Source organism: Drosophila suzukii, chromosome 4 (assembly GCF_043229965.1).
Source record: "Drosophila suzukii chromosome 4, CBGP_Dsuzu_IsoJpt1.0, whole genome shotgun sequence".
Taxonomy (NCBI): Eukaryota; Metazoa; Arthropoda; class Insecta; order Diptera; family Drosophilidae; genus Drosophila; species Drosophila suzukii.
In genome coordinates, this window is record NC_092083.1 from 657,972 (window position 1) to 675,516 (window position 17,545).

Genomic DNA, 17,545 nt, shown 5'->3' on the forward strand with positions numbered 1-17,545 from the left:
TTGCGAAGTAGCACTTCAATTTTTCCTTGAAAAACGCCAAAATGTTGCAAATTATGTCACATGTCACTGTTTGACATTTTTTGTGCCATGTCAGACACTTTCTGGTTGAAGAGTTCATCACTTTCCAAAAAATCAGATCCTTTAAAACCCTGTAGTCGCTTTCGGTTATGCCGATCACCGTTGTATTCGTAGGCAAACATGTGCAGAATGTCAACATTTTTTCAGATTTTAATTCCTGTAAAACCGACTAAAAATCAGCAAGATTGAACATGGTTGCTGATACAGATTTTTGCCAGTTTTCACTTGTGCTTGTTGTTCTTCTGCATACTCGTACTCGTAGTTCTCACTCACGTTCTCTACTCGTCATTAAAACACACATATTCGTCTTTATACATGTACTTAGTACTTATGTATATTGTATATTATGACCAACCACCACGTAGCGTCTTTCGTTTTGAAAGTTTTTCTTTTTCTCGTGTTCCATAGTTTTCGTCGTTGTAAATCTTTTCTTTAGGTTGAGACTCCATATTTGTGGGATTGGTTTTTCCTATTCAAATAAGAAGTCCCACTATTTGTAGTTTTATTATACAGATTTATTAATAAAAACTAGTGATAAACTTATAATTTGAGCACAAGCTTTCGTTATTTAAATGAATGATTAAACTGCGTTATATGATTCTGACCTATTCCCACAACATTAAATAACCAAAACTTGGAAAGTATTATTAAAATTTCCTTTTATAAATATTTTTCTGTAGCTTTAAAATAAATTAAAAAAAACACCTCTTAACGAGATAAGGCGTCGTAATATTACATTTTGTTACGAAAAATTCTTACAGTCGACTAAATAAATACACTTTCTATTATGTTTTCATTCTGTCCACTGTCCACTTTAGCAAAATATCGAAGTTTCTCGTATACAAAGGCATATTTTATTGCAACGTGCCGAATGAGAAAATTTTAGAAAGTGTGTTTATTTAGACAATTGTAAAACCATTTTTCGTTAAAAAAAAAACAACAACAAAATTTTTCACGAAAAATGGTTGTACATTCGTTAAATATCAAAAGATGTTTTTATAATCATCAATCACAATTTATAAAATAATAATCATAATATAATAATAATCATAATTCAAAACAAGGAAGAACGCTATAGTCGAGTACCTCGACTATCAGATACCCGTTACTCAGCTAATGGGACCAAAGGGAAATGGAGATATGCAAGCAGCAAAGCGAGATTAAAACGCGCCACCTACCGGCGGTATTCAGATTTAAGCGTTATGGGCGTTAGAGTTAAAATTTTTTATCTAGCATGAAAATTGTGGGCGTCACAGGTTTTCGCGGTTTGTGGGCGTTAAAGTGGGCGTGGCAAACTTTTTTTTTGTGTCAATCGATAGGTATTGATGAGAACATTACCTTTCAGTTAAAATTTTTATTCTAGCATCAAAACTGTAGGAGTCACAGTTTTGGGCGGTTTGTGGGCGTTAGAGTGGGCGTGGCACTCTACTGAAACAAACTTGCGCTGCGCATGAATCTCAGGAATCTGCGTGCCTAATCCCAGTATTGTAACTCTCATAGTTTCCGAGATCTCAGCGTTCATACGGACAGACGGACATGGCTAGATCGACTCGGCTAGTGATCCTGATCAAGAATATATATACTTTATGGGGTCGGAAAAGCTTCCTTCTGCCTGTTACATACTTTCCGACGAATCTAGTATACCCTTTTACTCTACGAGTAACGGGTATAAAAATATGGACTTTAAGTCCAAAAAAAAAATTTACTTACACTAAGGCGATATGGACTAAAATTGGACCTAAGGAACCATAGACTTACTTTAAGGCCATCATGATCAAGGCCATGGATAGCCTAAAATATATACGCACATACAATAAGTCAATGCTCAGCCAGGGTTAGTTGTTCTGAACTCGTAAGAGTTGCCATTTTTGTTGTTAAATAACTAATTAGCATAAAGATTAAACAGAAACCGTTTAAGACAATTTAGCAATACAAAAGCTAAAAAACGATGAAAACAATAGACAACGCTATCAGATACCATTACTCAGCTAACAAAAGAGCGATACGTATCGGTTATTTCTTTTGGCTGCTTACGAGATTTCAATAACACGCCACATAACGTAAAACCTACGTGGCGCTAGTGAAATTTCGAAAGCAACCGATTTTCTGTACAAACATTTTTCCATCTCTCTCGCACTTTATTGAGTTTGCTAATTATTTATAGTTCTTTGGTTTTAACTTTTTAATGAATGGTCCGATTTGAGAAATTTGTAGCATGTAGATGGGAATTGAAAATAAAAACAAAATCTCAATTAATTTTGTGGGCGTTAGAGAGGGCATGGCACCCTGCTAATAAACTTGGTATGCGCAGGAAGCCCAACATTCATCCGACCCTATAAAGTATATATACATTGAATAAGCTTTGAAAATATTAAATGAAAATAATAAGAAAATCTAGAATCCACGAAAAAATGATCAAATTTAAATTTGAAAAACGGAAGAAGGGCGAGCTACTTTGCAAAGCAATTAGATTATATACTTTTGCAGTGATATACAAAAATTCACGTTCTTGATACTTCTATTGAAAATTTATATAACCCAGTTATTCGAAAACTTACCCAACTTTCTCAGATAACCGAAAACTGTCTTCGCATGTTGTTTTAGACTTGGTGGCGATCTTTATCTCAGTAGAATTGATAGTGGTTGGTGCATTAGGTTGATCCGAAACTTGTTCGAGAACGCAATTAAACGTGTCCTCCCAGTACTCAGCAAACCAAGGGTTCCTTTGATTTGTTTCTGGCGTCAGCTGCATCATATAGCGATCAAAATCTTCGATTATTTCCGACTGCAGTTCTACAGTTATAGCGCCCTCGGCAATGTCCTCCAAACCCTCAAGTAATTTTTGTTGCTTGCCCCAACCGTCACTTGCTATCCAGTGAAACGGCTGTGATAAATTAGCTCGCTTAGCTGCCTGAAGAATGCGGCGGGCATCCTCTGCTCTTGTAAAGAGTACAACTCCACGAGCGTTGGGTTTTTTTTGAAGTTTGCCAATTATTGAGTCAAAAACTTTGTCGTCTGCGGCGCTTGGCACTTTCTCGGCTACCGCTATGCATACGTGTCGTTCGGTGGCTTCCTTGTGAAAAGCTTCAATACCATATTCACCTAGAAATTGATTAAAACATGTTAAGGATAATTTCTTGTGACTTAATTGTTTACTAAAAAAAATATACGATTTAGTTGTTAAAAGTCCAAAATCCCAATTCATCACAAATAGGTAATGGACAAGAAAATAACAGTTTACCTATAACATTTTGAGTTGTCCGAAAAAATGTTACTTTATCAATTAAACTTGTGGTTTTCTTTTTATTAATTTCTTACCTATATTTATATTGTATTCGTTGGAAACTAATGATGTTATCAGAAACAAGAAAGGAAGCTAGCTTCGGCAAGCCAAAGTTTATTTACCCTTGCAGGTTGTTCCTGTGGAAGCAATGTATATACAGAGACTTTTAAAAATTAAAATTAATCACAGAAACATCAGTGTAATGTTGCTCCTTCCGACTTATATACTACTTGAAGTGTAAAACCGTTTGGGACGGTTTCATCCCAATAGCTTGAAAACTGAGAGACTAGTTTGCATAGAAACGGACAGGCGAACAGACGGGCACGGCTAGATTGTCTCACCACTGATGCTGATCAAGAATATACACTTTATAGGATCGACGTTTCTCAACTACAAAAAATTTGAGGTAACACGTAACTATTTTTAATAGCTGTTAACCTTTTTTACAAGTACGTAACTATCCGTGTTTGTCAATTATACCCATAAAATTGTGTTGTGTACATAAAAAAACGTTTTGGGGTTATTCCACAACATTGTTTGGCTCACCTAACGCATTCCCATTAGAGGCTTAGGAAGATACGAACATCCAGGAAACTTACATAAGCCAAAGTTAATATAGATTACCAGATAAGTATCGACCATATAACCATAGATAATATAGACTATTTTATAGTCTTTTTTTATCCACTAAAATTCTGCATTTTACCTGAAGTAAGTTCAAATTATGAATGTATTTAACTTTTGTTTTGTGTAAATACTTTTGAACACCCCCGTATGAGGAGGTGTTTTGTTAGATATCAAAAGTTGTTAAAAAAAAACAATTAATTTCTTAATCATAATATTAGTAATTAAGTTTTATTAAACGATTTATTATATTTAAAAATACCTTTTACCGAACGTGTTCATAGTGTTTCAGAGGTTACGTCCTTTCAAAATGTAGGTATTTATAGCTGATTTCGCGCTAAGCTAGTGGAGTTTTGCAAAATTGGTAGAAATAAAGTTTCTAGAACCGAGTATTTGTGAGTATTTCACCGTAAGCACAGACAAAAGACAAATTAGTTTCCAATTGTGTTCGATTTACATTTGTTCTAAGTAAAAATAACATTTTATAGCAGTTTTAGGCCAATATTTGTAAAATTAACTGTCAACAAAAATTTTCGAAATTTTTTTTAAGAAAAGGTATTTAGATTTGTGAAAAAATATTAATTGTAAAAAGTCTGGGCAAATGTGACTTGCCACAAAGTTTCAACCATGTCTTTGGGTAGTTCAAAGTCACCATTTAAGCTTAAAACAGTTTTAAAGCTTTAAAGGTACAGTAACACCTATTTTGGGCTTAAGATCCTTCAAAATGTCTTTAATAATAGTGGTGCTGATAAAAATAGTCAGGGTATTACCTAATTTGTTGAATTGCTGAATTGTTGAATTTGGTCAGCTGTTAATATGCTGTTCAATACAAAGTCAACTTTCCGAAATGTAAACAATTAAACAGCCTCAGCGTTGTTGAATATTTTGTTGAATTGCTGAAAGACAGATTTGTCGCTGTTCTGTCACTTATAAACATGGAGGAAGAGGTAAGTGACAAACAAAATTATAGTGCCACCATCTCCGACTCCAAAAAAGGACGCAGTTTTCACAATGGAACTTCCTTCTCCTTAGGAGCCAAGGCGATACAAAACTATCATTAACCGTACCTTCACAGGGAGTTGCAGATCGGATCGTATGGAAGTAAAGACTTGATCATATTGTATTAAGTTAACAATAAAATTAAAAGTTTGCTCGTTCATCCGCATAAACTGTTTAAAACGACCTTCGTCAACTTTTGTTTTTGGCTACAGAATGTGGCACATGTGGAACCCCATATCGAAACGCTTTAGCAGAGCATAAATAGAGCACTAGTGTTTCTATCCTATCGCAAAGTGATTCCTCTAAAGCAAGACATCTAATTAATGTAATAAAAAAAATCAAATAACCATCTTACGTACCGTTGCAATCGTATAAAATATGCAAATAAAGGATATCTGATAGGTGCTGCCTGTTAGCAGCTCTAATAGTTTCGTTTTTGGCTTATTCTCGACATTTTCCTTAATCTTAAACATAATCTTTGGTAAACACAGCCTGGCATTTTGACAATCTGACAAATAGCTGATAGAACAGCTGACATCTTAAAATTAAAAATTCAACAGGGCACTTTTAGGGTCGTCCCCTTAATTGCTGAAATTTTCTGTTGAATTTTCAACAATTCAGCAATTCAACAGTTTAGGGAATACCTTGTGTATATTTAGGAGAAATCTCGGTACGCCGTAAAAAATGAAAAAAAATCGTTACCTGAGACTTTAAATGTTAAAAAATATTTAAAGAAGTAATTATGAATGGTTTTCTTCTTTGTTCGACTGTAGATAAAGCGACCAAAAACTGAAAGCATAGCAACGTTTTAATATTTATATAAAAGCAGTCTGTCAGTATAAATTTAAATGCTTTTTGACAAACCAATTTTAATTTTATACCTGTTACTCGTAGAGTAAAAGGGTATACTAGATTCGTCGGAAAGTATTTAACAGGCAGAAGGAAGCGTTTCCGACCCCATAAAGTATATATATTCTTGGTCAGGATCACTAGCCGTGTCGATCTAGCCATGTCCGTCTGTCCGGATGAACGCTGAGATCTCGGAAACTAAAAGAGCTAGTCTATTAAGATTTGGCGTGCAGATTCCTGATCATCTTACCCAGCGCAAATTGGTTTAAGCAGAGTGCCACGCCCACTCTAACGTCCACAAACCGCCCAAGACTGTGGCTCCTAAAGTTTTGATGCTAGAATAAAAATTTTAACTGAAATGTTTTGTTCTCATCAATACCTATCGATTGACCCAAAAAAAAGTTTGCCACGCCCACTTTAACGCCCACAAACCGCCCAAACCTGTGACGCCCACAATTTTCATGCTAGATAAAAAACTTTAACTGAAATGTATTGGTCTCGTCAACACCTATCGATTAATCAAAAAAAAAGTTGGCCACGCCCACTCTAATTCCCATAACGCTTTAATCTGTCTACCGCCGGTAGGTGGCGCATTTTAATCTCGCGTTGCTGCTTGCATATCTCCATTTCCCTTTGGGCCCTTTAGCTGAGTAACGGGTATCTGATAGCCGAGGTACTCGACTATAGCGTTCTTCCTTTTGTTTTTTTAATTTTATTTTTATCACTATCTTGGTAAGTTGTTGGCCGATCTTTATGAAACATAGCTAATTTTGTTGGTCGTTGTGTAAGCAAATCGTTTGACTCGAATAAAGTAAAATCTAATCTGAAGTAATCGCATTATTACACATCCAGTTAAAATCGGCCTTACATCCCACTTAGCGTGATCTATTAAGTAAGTTTCTCTTGTTCGATCATCTATGGAATATAGCTTGGTCACATCAAATTAATTGTTACACTGTATTAGCAAAACATTTTCTTTAATTTGCGAGAATTGTCCCCACCCTGAACCATCGCAGAACGTGTCAAAGATTAAGGTTTTTGCTTAAATTTATTCAAGGTGATGTCAACTCCCTTTTGCTTCTCAGTTCTTCTCAACTGGAATGTACCTTGCGAGGTAATTCGTCACGTTATCCCTGCCAATGTACAGGTTCAATTATGACATTTTTGAACCATTTTGGGTATTTTGTGAGAATTATAATGAATGGGTCCTGAAAATATTTAAATGGCGTTAAATAGGTCGATTTAGGTACGATAAAATACATTTCTGTAAAAACTTTCAATCTAGCATCGCCACAGTTTTCTCCAACTTATGGGCGTTAGAGTGGGCGTGGGAAACCGAGAAATTACAGTTAAAATTTTGATTTTAGCATTAAAACTGTTGATCCCACAGTTGGGCGTTAGAGTGGACACAGTAGCACCCTGATGAAATCCTCTTGCGCTGCGCAAGAATCTCTACAATCAACTTGACTATACCCAACTTTCTAGCTTTCATAGTTTCCGAGATCACAGCGTTTATACGGACAGACGGATATGGCTGGATCGACTCGGCTAGTGATCCTGATCGAGAGTGTAGAAAAGCGACGGTTTCCAAGATTGTAGAACACGCCACTGCGCCACCTGGCGTATATTCCTTTTTCACTTATAACTTTTAAATGTATATGTATAATGAAAATAAAGCCCAATTTAGAGTGTTAGAGTGGTCAAGGCACCCCACTGAAATAAAATTGCACTGCGCAAGAAAATCTAGAATCTTCATGCCTAATCCCAAGCGTTCATATACTATATGCTATGTAAGCATACATTTCTCGTGGCTTAAATGTATATAACATCCTTAGTAATAAGCGTTTTCTTGACTTTTTTCTTAAGACACAACTCTTACAAACATGTCGCTCCCAAAGTTTCCTGGACAGAGTCTTTACTAAATAAAGGATACAATTATATCTTTAGTTTTTTCGAAAAAAAATCGAAGAGGCTAAAATTTTCGTAAAATGTAAAATCTGAATTATTCTTAATGAAATATAAATATTTTTCTTTCTTCTTAGAACATAAAATATAATAAAAGTATTAGTTTCTTTAAGATTTTCGACCGAAAAACTTAAACAACGCATTACACTTTTTGTATTTGTTTTGACGTTCACTATGACGTGCAAACAACTGTACAGTAAGTGGCCTGTTTTCCAGAGAATGCCCTGTATACAGGTGTAAATAGTTAATTTTAAATCAAATAAAGAACCCGATTTTTCTTTAATGTTTATAAGTTTTTTAACTTTATTAAGAAATTCTTATCTATACCCTTTAAGACTTACCATAAGATCCCTCCGAATGTATCGTCGATACATATGACCAGTTAAAATTTTTCAGTATATCTACAAGAGCTACGGATTGAAAAGTGTCTGGCGGTACTGTTCTAGCAAACAGATCAAAGCGTGATTTGTCCGATAGGGTTTTAGCAGTTGACGCCGGTGATATTTGTGGAATATGAAACAGGCGCAGCAAATTGGCTACTTGCAGAGACACTGAACTGTAGGATCCACCAATAACTCCGAAAACGGGTCCCGACGAAGCGTTTTTTCTTATTTGTGGGCTTGACGCATCTGAACACTCGAACACAGAAGTGTCCAAGTTGTTGAGGGATGCTCTTACAAACTGAAGAGACTGGTTAAGGGCATATGTGTCTCTTGAACAGGTGTCAAGTATATGGACCCCTATCGTTATTCCAGGAAGAATAGTAGAGTCGTTATTTACGCGATCTACAGCATAGAGCATTGCCTCCAGGCGTTGTACTCCTCTGTTATATACTTTTGGTCCACATGGAGCACCATCACCTTTTTCGTGGACGGGGAATAACCCACCAAGTATTATGTCGCCAGGCAAGGACACGGACACAGTATCCTGAGTATGTGCGTTATTGGGACTTTTTAAGTTGGCTACTGGACTCCGGATCAGCACCATCATGACGGCCAGAATTATTGTTGTATCTCTTTTCTGTTTCATCTTCACACAGACACGTAAATTTTTTGATTTTAAATTTTTAAAACCACAAAGTTATTAGCATTGCATTGCTTATACTTGCTGGTAATATAAGAAAGTTATGCAACTAAATTCTGAAAGTAGAATAAATAATAAAATCAATTTAAAATTTGTATAGCAAAATTTAAAATTATTATTACACTAAACCTAGAACCCTAACTTTCAACATTAAAACTTCAACATCCAATATACAATTTATTTTTATACCCTTGCAGAGGGTATATTGATTTCAGTCAGAAGTTTGCAAAGCAGTGAAGGAGACCTTTCCGACCCCATAAAGTATATGTACTTGATCAGCATTACCAGACGAGTCGATGTAGCCATGTCCGTCCGTTTCTACGCAAACTAGTCTCTCATTTTTAAAGCTATCGGGCTGAAACTTTCCCAAAAGTCTTATTTCCTTTGCAGGTAATATATAAGTCGGAACCGGCCGGATCGGACTACTATATCTTATAGCTCCCATAGGAATAATCGGAAAAAATTAAAAAATGATATCTTTGGTGTTTTTTAAGACATAACCTTCTAAGCTTGGAAATAACATTTTTTAATTAGTTTTGAATTTCGAATTAAATTTTATTAAAATCGGAAGACTATATCATATAGCTGCCATAGGAACGATCGGAAAATTGGTGGGAAAATAATATGAAACAAATTATAGCTTTGGTGTTTTTTAACACAATTTACATATGAAACAAATTATAGCTTCTTATCTTATAATATTGGGAATATCATTTTTTGTATTTTTGAATTTCATAATTCTAACTGCAAGGGTATACAAAATTTCGGCTTGCCGAAGTTAACTTCCTTTCTTGTTATGTTTACATCCCTGCACATAAAATCATGTCCGTCTCTTTTAATACCATTTGCGAGCTCTGTTCAATATATAGCGAATTAAAGCTTTTACCATCGTCGTAAAATATGTCCACGCAGATCGATTTTGAAAACAGATCTTTATAGCCTACAGGAATAATCGGGAAAGACTTTAAATCAAACAAAAATCCCTTCTGAAGCGTTAGAGGAGTTGTGACGTAATATAACCATATTTAAAACAAGAAAGGAAGCTAACTTCGGCAAGCCGTAGTTTCTGTACCCTGTGGGAGTATTGTATGTACAGAGTCTTTCGATTTTTAGGAATACAGAAATTGTAAGTTGTTCCGAAAACGAAATATAACGGTCTATGTATTATTTTGGCAATAATTATTAGATTTTTTATGGCGTCTATATGATTAAGTCGTCCTATTTTTATTCTCAAGAGTAGAAGTTAATGTGTCAAAAACACCAAAACTGTAATTTTTTCTCTGATTTTTTTAAATTATTTTTTGATCATTCCTATGGGAGCTATAGGATATTGTTGTCCGATACGGCTTGTTCCGACTCATATACTACCTGCACCAGAATTAATACTTTTGGGAAGGTTTCATCCCGATAGCTTTAAATTACTTTAGACTACATTAGCTTACTCCCTAACTCCAATTTTTCAAATTTTTTTTTTACTTTCAACTCAATTTGTTTTTTTATTTAACCAACTTGTGAAAAGTCTTGATATCAAAATTTATTGGTGTTTCATTTGCTTTTCTTCCAAGTAGTTTTGAAGTTAAATCAAGCCGGATTGGGCTACTATGTCGTTGTTGTTTTTTTAAATTGTATGTATTATTCTGGAGCACAGATATTTTTTATGATTTTATAATATCGATTAATGTAGTTTTTTAATCGAAGAAATGAACAAAAATTAAAAATACCAATCGACTCGAATCGCGTTCCCCGGAGTGGTCTCTTGAGTTTTGGTAATAGCCAGAAGTCACACGCCGAATCAGGCAAATACTGCGGTTGCGGAACGATATGTGAGTGTAATGTGAGCCGGTGCCTTAATGTGATGCAATAACCAAGAGTTGTTGTTTCCCATAGTTCTGTGCTTTTTAGACGAATTGTTCCACGCAAACGACGCATAACGCTCAAATAATATTATTAACAGGATGTCCGGGTGAAAGTAATACTCTGGGGCTTAGCCATTATATTAAGATTTTGGGTATATCGATATATTTGTGTAATCAAACAAAAACACCATTAAACGAGGTAGTGAACTAATGACGATCGCACCTTCAACTTAAAAAAGTTCTGATATCAACTTATATGACAAAAGTGTATGCCTGTACAAAAGTGTACGCCATCGTCACTATGTGTACTGCCGTCCGGTGATATACGTACGATTTTAATTGCATGATTTGATTTGATCTGCAAGGGTATATAATCTTCGGCTTGCCGAAGTTAGCTATACATTGTCTTCATTTTGCTTTCTGTAAATTATACACTGGTAGTATTTTTAAGCTTTGTCGTATCTTTGGTTCGTGTCTGCGTTAAAAGTCGTACTTACTAATCGAAGCTTGTGTGCACCAGAAGAAACGAATCAGAAAAAGCTTCCCTTGTAAGGACTAAGCCAAGAAGTACCAACAAGAATGGTACTGATGATGGCGTTACTTCGAAGCTGTGAAAGCAATGTGTGTTAGCGAAAGCCCGAAAGAAAAAATACATTCATACACATCTGCAGATAAATTCTGTGTGCTCGAAATTATTGTAAACTGTTGTATCCTCTTTGATTCAATTTTATATATAGGCATTCTATATGTACATATGTACTTTAGTACAAGTAAGCTAAATAATTTGTTTATAATTGTGCTATTGACAATTATAAGGAAATTACGATACCTATAGTGAAAATTAAACAACCCAATCACTACTAAACTTGCAGTTAAATGTATTGTCGTAATGTATCACTCCTATATAGTAGTTAAATTGTTCCCGTAGACAAACTATATTTTCAGACATTGTTAAATTACCTTTGCCTCTGCTTTCGATAGCAACTAAAAAGTACTTATACAACTTTAACCGCAAACTTTGTATATGTTTTGATTATATATTTTGTAACACGCGTACGTCTTGTCCTAGCATTACCAGTAGGTTGACTGATTTATCCATGATAAGCCAACACGAAATCAGTTCTTGTAGGGGCAGCAGCAGCACAACAACAACCAAAAAATCAGCCCCAGCAGCGGTGGCCAAGGAAAAGAACAACAAAGGCAGCAGCCATCTACAACAGTCCTTCTAACTGTCCATCTCTCACGAAACTCGAGAGAAAAAGCACCACAAGGCCAGCATACCAAAGAGAACCGACCAAACACCAATTTGGGTCTCTTCAACTAATTTCAATAACGGTGGCCGGGTTTTTCTGAAGAGAGCGGTTAGCTCATATGGTTTCTCTTTCGCTCACTCACAGTCACGTTACGATTTTTCACCACACTCAGGCTGTCTTCGATTTGCAGCGCAGGCACACTAATGTGCGTTCCCTATCGATTTTGAAATAAATGAGTTTTTCCATTAGCCCAAAAGAGGGCTGGCTTACTCGTAGAGTAAAAGGGTATACTAGATTCGTCGGAAAGTATGTAATAGGCAGAAGGAAGCGTTTCCGACCCCATAAAGGATATAAATTCTTGATCAGGATCACTAGCCGAGTCGATCTAGCCATGTCCGCCTGTCCGTATGAACGCTGAGATCTCGGAAACTATACAATCTACAATACTGGGATTAGGCATGCAGATTCCTGAGATTCCTGCGCAGCGAAAGTTTGTTTCAGCAGAGTGCCACGCCCACTCTAACGCCCACAAACCGCCAAAAACGGTGGCTCCTACAGTTTTGATGCTAGAATAAAAATTTTAAGTGAAGTGTATTGTTCTCATTTATGTACCCAGGTAAGAAAAAGGTATTTGGCAAAAACAAATACTTAGGTAAAATAAAGGTACTTCATTTTCACAGCACGTAGGTAAAGTAAAAGGTCAAAATAATATATATATATATATTTTTGTTTTTATGATTTAAAAAATTTTTTTTTATTAAATTGGGAAAACATTTCAACTTAACTTGAGAATAGGTTTCAGATTTCAGGCCTTTTTTAAATTAACATTTTATTTTCATTTTTAATCAATGAATCATATTTCTTATAATTTAGTAATCAATTCCTTTATCAATCAATCTATCATATTTCTTATAATGCACAAAATTAAGTAATTTAAGTAGAGCCTTTTTCTTTAACATAACAAAGGTTTAAAAATTTTTTACGGGATTAAAAATATATCTAATACACGTTTATATTTATGTAAAGCTGGGAAATTTGTATCATAATCAGTGAAATAGGCCAAAACCTCTAATTGAAATTTACAATTCTTGAAATCTTTTTCGACTTTTGATTTTATTTGCAAGCTAGAATTTTAAAACTTCCGAACGTTTGTGACAACACTGTCACTAACAAAATTGTATTTATAATCCACTTTTTATACCCTTGCAGAGGGTCTTATGATTTCAGTCAGAAGTTTGCAACGCAGTGGAGGGGACGTTTCCGACTCTATAAAGTATATATATTCTTGATCAGCATCACTAGTCGAGTCGATCTAGCCATGCCCGTTTGCCCGTCTGTCTGTCTGTCCGTACGAACGCTGAGATCTCGGAAACTATAAGAGCTAGGCTATTGGGATTTGGCACGCAGATTCCTGAGCTTCTTGCGCAGCGCAAGTTTGTTTCAGCAAGCTGCCACGCCCACTCTAACGCCCAAAACGGGTGCTCCTAAAGTGTTAATGTTAGAATAAAAATTTTAGCTGCAATGTATTTTTCTCAACAGTACCTATCGATTCACCAAAAAAAAGTTTGCCACGCCCACTTTAAGGCTCACAAGACGCCCACAAACTTCAAAAAATCGTAAAAATAATCGCGGATATCCCGGAAACTATCAAAGATAGAGAATGGGGGTTTCAGATTTAGTATCCGTAGCCTTCTACGCAGGGCAACTGGACGACTATATCACATAGCTGCCACATAGCTGAATAAAATTATAGCTTTGGTATTTTTTGACATATTATTCGGAATATGATTTTTTGTATTTTTAAGAATTTTAATAAACTTTAATAATTATAACTGCAAGGGTATACAATCTTTGGCTTGCCGAAGCTAACTTCCTTTCTTGTTTTATCCTGCAATGGGACCAACTTAAGTTTGAACTTTGGAACAGTCACACACGGGCACAAAAGGTTTCAATTCAAAACCTCGTTTTTCACTATCGTGGAACGAATTCCATCTAGTAGCACACGAAGCTGCAAGCTAGAGATGACAAATTGCTTCTACTTCATCTGCACCAAACGTTGACCTGCTTACATAGTTCCGCAAAGATATAGCTTTACAATCGTGTAAATGAAATATTCTAAAGTGCCTTATGTGCATCTTTTGTGACTACTGAGTTTAAAGTGCGGGAAGCGCATCTAAAATTATTTGGGAGAACTATTTCACTTGTCTCACATACATCGATCACTCTGACAATTCAGGATGGACGGAATTCGATCCTGCGAATGTTTCCAAGCTGTATATCTGAAATGCTTTGCTGAAATTTGAAGCGTTGTCGGTAACAGTGCCGCATATTAAGAATGTATATCTGACAATCTTTTTTTTTAAATCACGTGTATGAGAAAAACTGTACACAAACCGTGAACATATTAATATATATTAAGTTACTACATTTTGTTATTTATTAAATTACCTGTGTTGAACTCACGAAGCTAAAGTACGATCTTGTTTCTTTTCGTTCCTTTGAATGAACTTTTTTTTGATTTCATACTCTGAGTAGATGGTCGAAAGAACCCTATAAAATTTATAACAATTTTTTTTTAATATTATATCAAATTATTTAGAAATATACCGAGAAATATAAAATTTTTTGTGACACTTAGACTTGATTTATTGTATGTTACATATGTATGCTGTGTGTGGCGGTCAAAAATGTGTATTTACAAACATTTGACTAAATATTTATGCACATACTTACATACATCACTATAAATGGCAGTCCATGTAGTGACGAAGCGCAGGAGAGTGAGCGAAGGCGACTACTATCACTGTGGACAGCAGTCCACGTAGTGACGAAGCGCACCAGGAGGGTGTGCGAAGACGACTACTATATATACACGAAGAAATGAAAATCTACTGTAATCGTCCGATTGTTTCGAGTGATACATAACTAGTGGTACAACAATCAAAAGATATTGCCAAACCTAAAAGGATTGCATACAAGGACTGTAACAATTGTAATTCGTTTGGGAAAAAGATCGATGAAAGTGTAAAGGTAAAAATTAAGAAAATTTAAGCTGTATGAAGATGAATTATGTGATTTATGTCTAAAACAAAAACTTCTGATATCAAAGAAAAACACCTCATAAAGTGCGGGAAGCGCATCTAAAATTATTTGGGAGAACTATTTCACTTGTCTCACATACATCGATCACTCTGACAATTCAGGATGGACGGAATTCGATCCTGCGAATGTTTCCAAGCTGTATATCTGAAATGCTTTGCTGAAATTTGAAGCGTTGTCGGTAACAGTGCCGCATATTAAGAATGTATATCTGACAATCTTTTTTTTTAAATCACGTGTATGAGAAAAACTGTACACAAACCGTGAACATATTAATATATATTAAGTTACTACATTTTGTTATTTATTAAATTACCTGTGTTGAACTCACGAAGCTAAAGTACGATCTTGTTTCTTTTCGTTCCTTTGAATGAACTTTTTTTTGATTTCATACTCTGAGTAGATGGTCGAAAGAACCCTATAAAATTTATAACAATTTTTTTTTAATATTATATCAAATTATTTAGAAATATACCGAGAAATATAACATTTTTTGTGACACTTAGACTTGATTTATTGTATGTTACATATGTATGCTGTGTGTGGCGGTCAAAAATGTGTATTTACAAACATTTGACTAAATATTTATGCACATACTTACATACATCACTATAAATGGCAGTCCATGTAGTGACGAAGCGCAGGAGAGTGAGCGAAGGCGACTACTATCACTGTGGACAGCAGTCCACGTAGTGACGAAGCGCACCAGGAGGGTGTGCGAAGACGACTACTATATATACACGAAGAAATGAAAATCTACTGTAATCGTCCGATTGTTTCGAGTGATACATAACTAGTGGTACAACAATCAAAAGATATTGCCAAACCTAAAAGGATTGCATACAAGGACTGTAACAATTGTAATTCGTTTGGGAAAAAGATCGATGAAAGTGTAAAGGTAAAAATTAAGAAAATTTAAGCTGTATGAAGATGAATTATGTGATTTATGTCTAAAACAAAAACTTCTGATATCAAAGAAAAACACCTCATAAAGAGGTAAAAATCTAGTGACGATCGCAACTTCAGCAAACAAAAGTTCTGATATCAACTTTGGAGATAAAAATGTATTATACAATTTACTAGAAAAATACAATTTCTTAATTTTTTAAATTCGGCTCTTTGCTTCTCAATAAAACTCCTTGCAACCTCATATTTACATATATACACATGAATAAATAATAAAGCACATTAACTGAACTTTAGGTGTTCGTGTAAATTTCTTATTCACACACATGCCGATCAACTACAAGAATCTTCCATTTAATATCACTGGTTAAGCCTAGTACTCACATCGACGAAAACCGCGAGCTAACCAAAGAAGTGAGCGAGAGGCAAACAGGCGGCTAAAGCTTTTCGTCGGGTCTGTTTTTCAGCGCGGTACTCAGTTGAGCTAAGGAAATACCAGAAAAATACCAGATTTAGCTAGTGAATTTCGATGATATATATACATACTTACAGTTAAATCCGCTTAGGGTGATTCCTGGCGTATAAGGGCTTATAGATTAAAGCAAGACTATTAAAATAGAAATTTTAGAAATGCACTGTGTTTTTTATTTATACCCGATTGAAATGGTATATTGTATTCGGTGAACTGTATGTAACAGGTAGAAGAAACCGTCTCCCATAAAATATATATATTTTTGATCAGCAGCACTAGTTGAGTCGATTTAGCCATGTCCGTCTGTCCGTGTGAACGCTGTGAACTCGGAAACCATTAGAGCCAGAGAATTCATATTTCAGGTTTAGATTCCTGATCTTCGTACGCAGCGCAAGTTTGTTAAGCAAACTGTGGCGCACGCCGTTTTCAAGCTAGAAGAAATGTTAGTTGTATGGAATTGGTCTCGTCAATATCTATGATTGATCTAAAAACAAGTTTGCCACTTCCACTCCTACGCATATAAACGCCCATAAATCTTAAATCTGTCTGCCGCACACATAACCACATTTAAATCGCGAGAAGGTGGCGCCTTACGATCTCACTTTGCTGCTTGTATATCTCCATCTCCCTGTTGCTTCCTTTAGCCGAGTAACGGGTATCTGATGTCGAGGCACTCGGCTATAGCGTTAATCCTTTTTTAAATTTTTTTTTATGAATATCTCGTTTTTTAGTTAAATAAATAAATGTTTATATTAAGCAATAATTTAATAATCGTTTAAAGCAATTTGTAGGATATTTAAAAAAAATAAGTCTTCGATGCGTTTGGCGGTACATCGATGTTAAAAATCATACGCACTATCGATGTTTTTGCATCTCGATTTTGTAACTCTGTTTTAATGTTAAGGTTATATCACAAAGAAACCATAAAATGGTGTATGGTCGAGATCCACTCTTGATTCTGCGTTCCGACTATTGCTATTTTGAAACGAAAGGAAAGGATGGATTTAGCTTTTTTCAGCTTCGCTGTCGGATTTGGCTATTTCTTATCAGCGCATTGAGATGTGTAAGAAATTAAATG

General features: G+C 35.3%; 1 protein-coding gene across 3 annotated transcripts in view; it reads right to left on the bottom strand.

The window, feature by feature from the left end:
- mGluR (metabotropic Glutamate Receptor) overlaps positions 1-17,071 on the bottom strand; it is a 34,554-nt gene extending 17,483 nt beyond the window's left edge. The window contains exons 1-4 of one of the 3 annotated variants that reach the window (XM_070997193.1): positions 16,546-17,071; positions 16,380-16,479; positions 8,140-8,937; positions 2,637-3,180 (exon numbers count right to left, since the gene is read on the bottom strand). In XM_070997193.1, the coding sequence (XP_070853294.1) occupies positions 2,637-3,180; positions 8,140-8,827 (1,232 nt within the window). In that variant the 5' untranslated portion in view covers positions 8,828-8,937; positions 16,380-16,479; positions 16,546-17,071. Of the gene's footprint in view, positions 1-2,636; positions 3,181-8,139; positions 8,938-11,697; positions 11,905-16,379; positions 16,480-16,545 lie in introns of those variants that run through there. The other 2 variants (XM_036822741.3, XM_017088725.4) reach the window with 2 other exon arrangements.
- Positions 17,072-17,545: the final 474 nt, after the last annotated feature.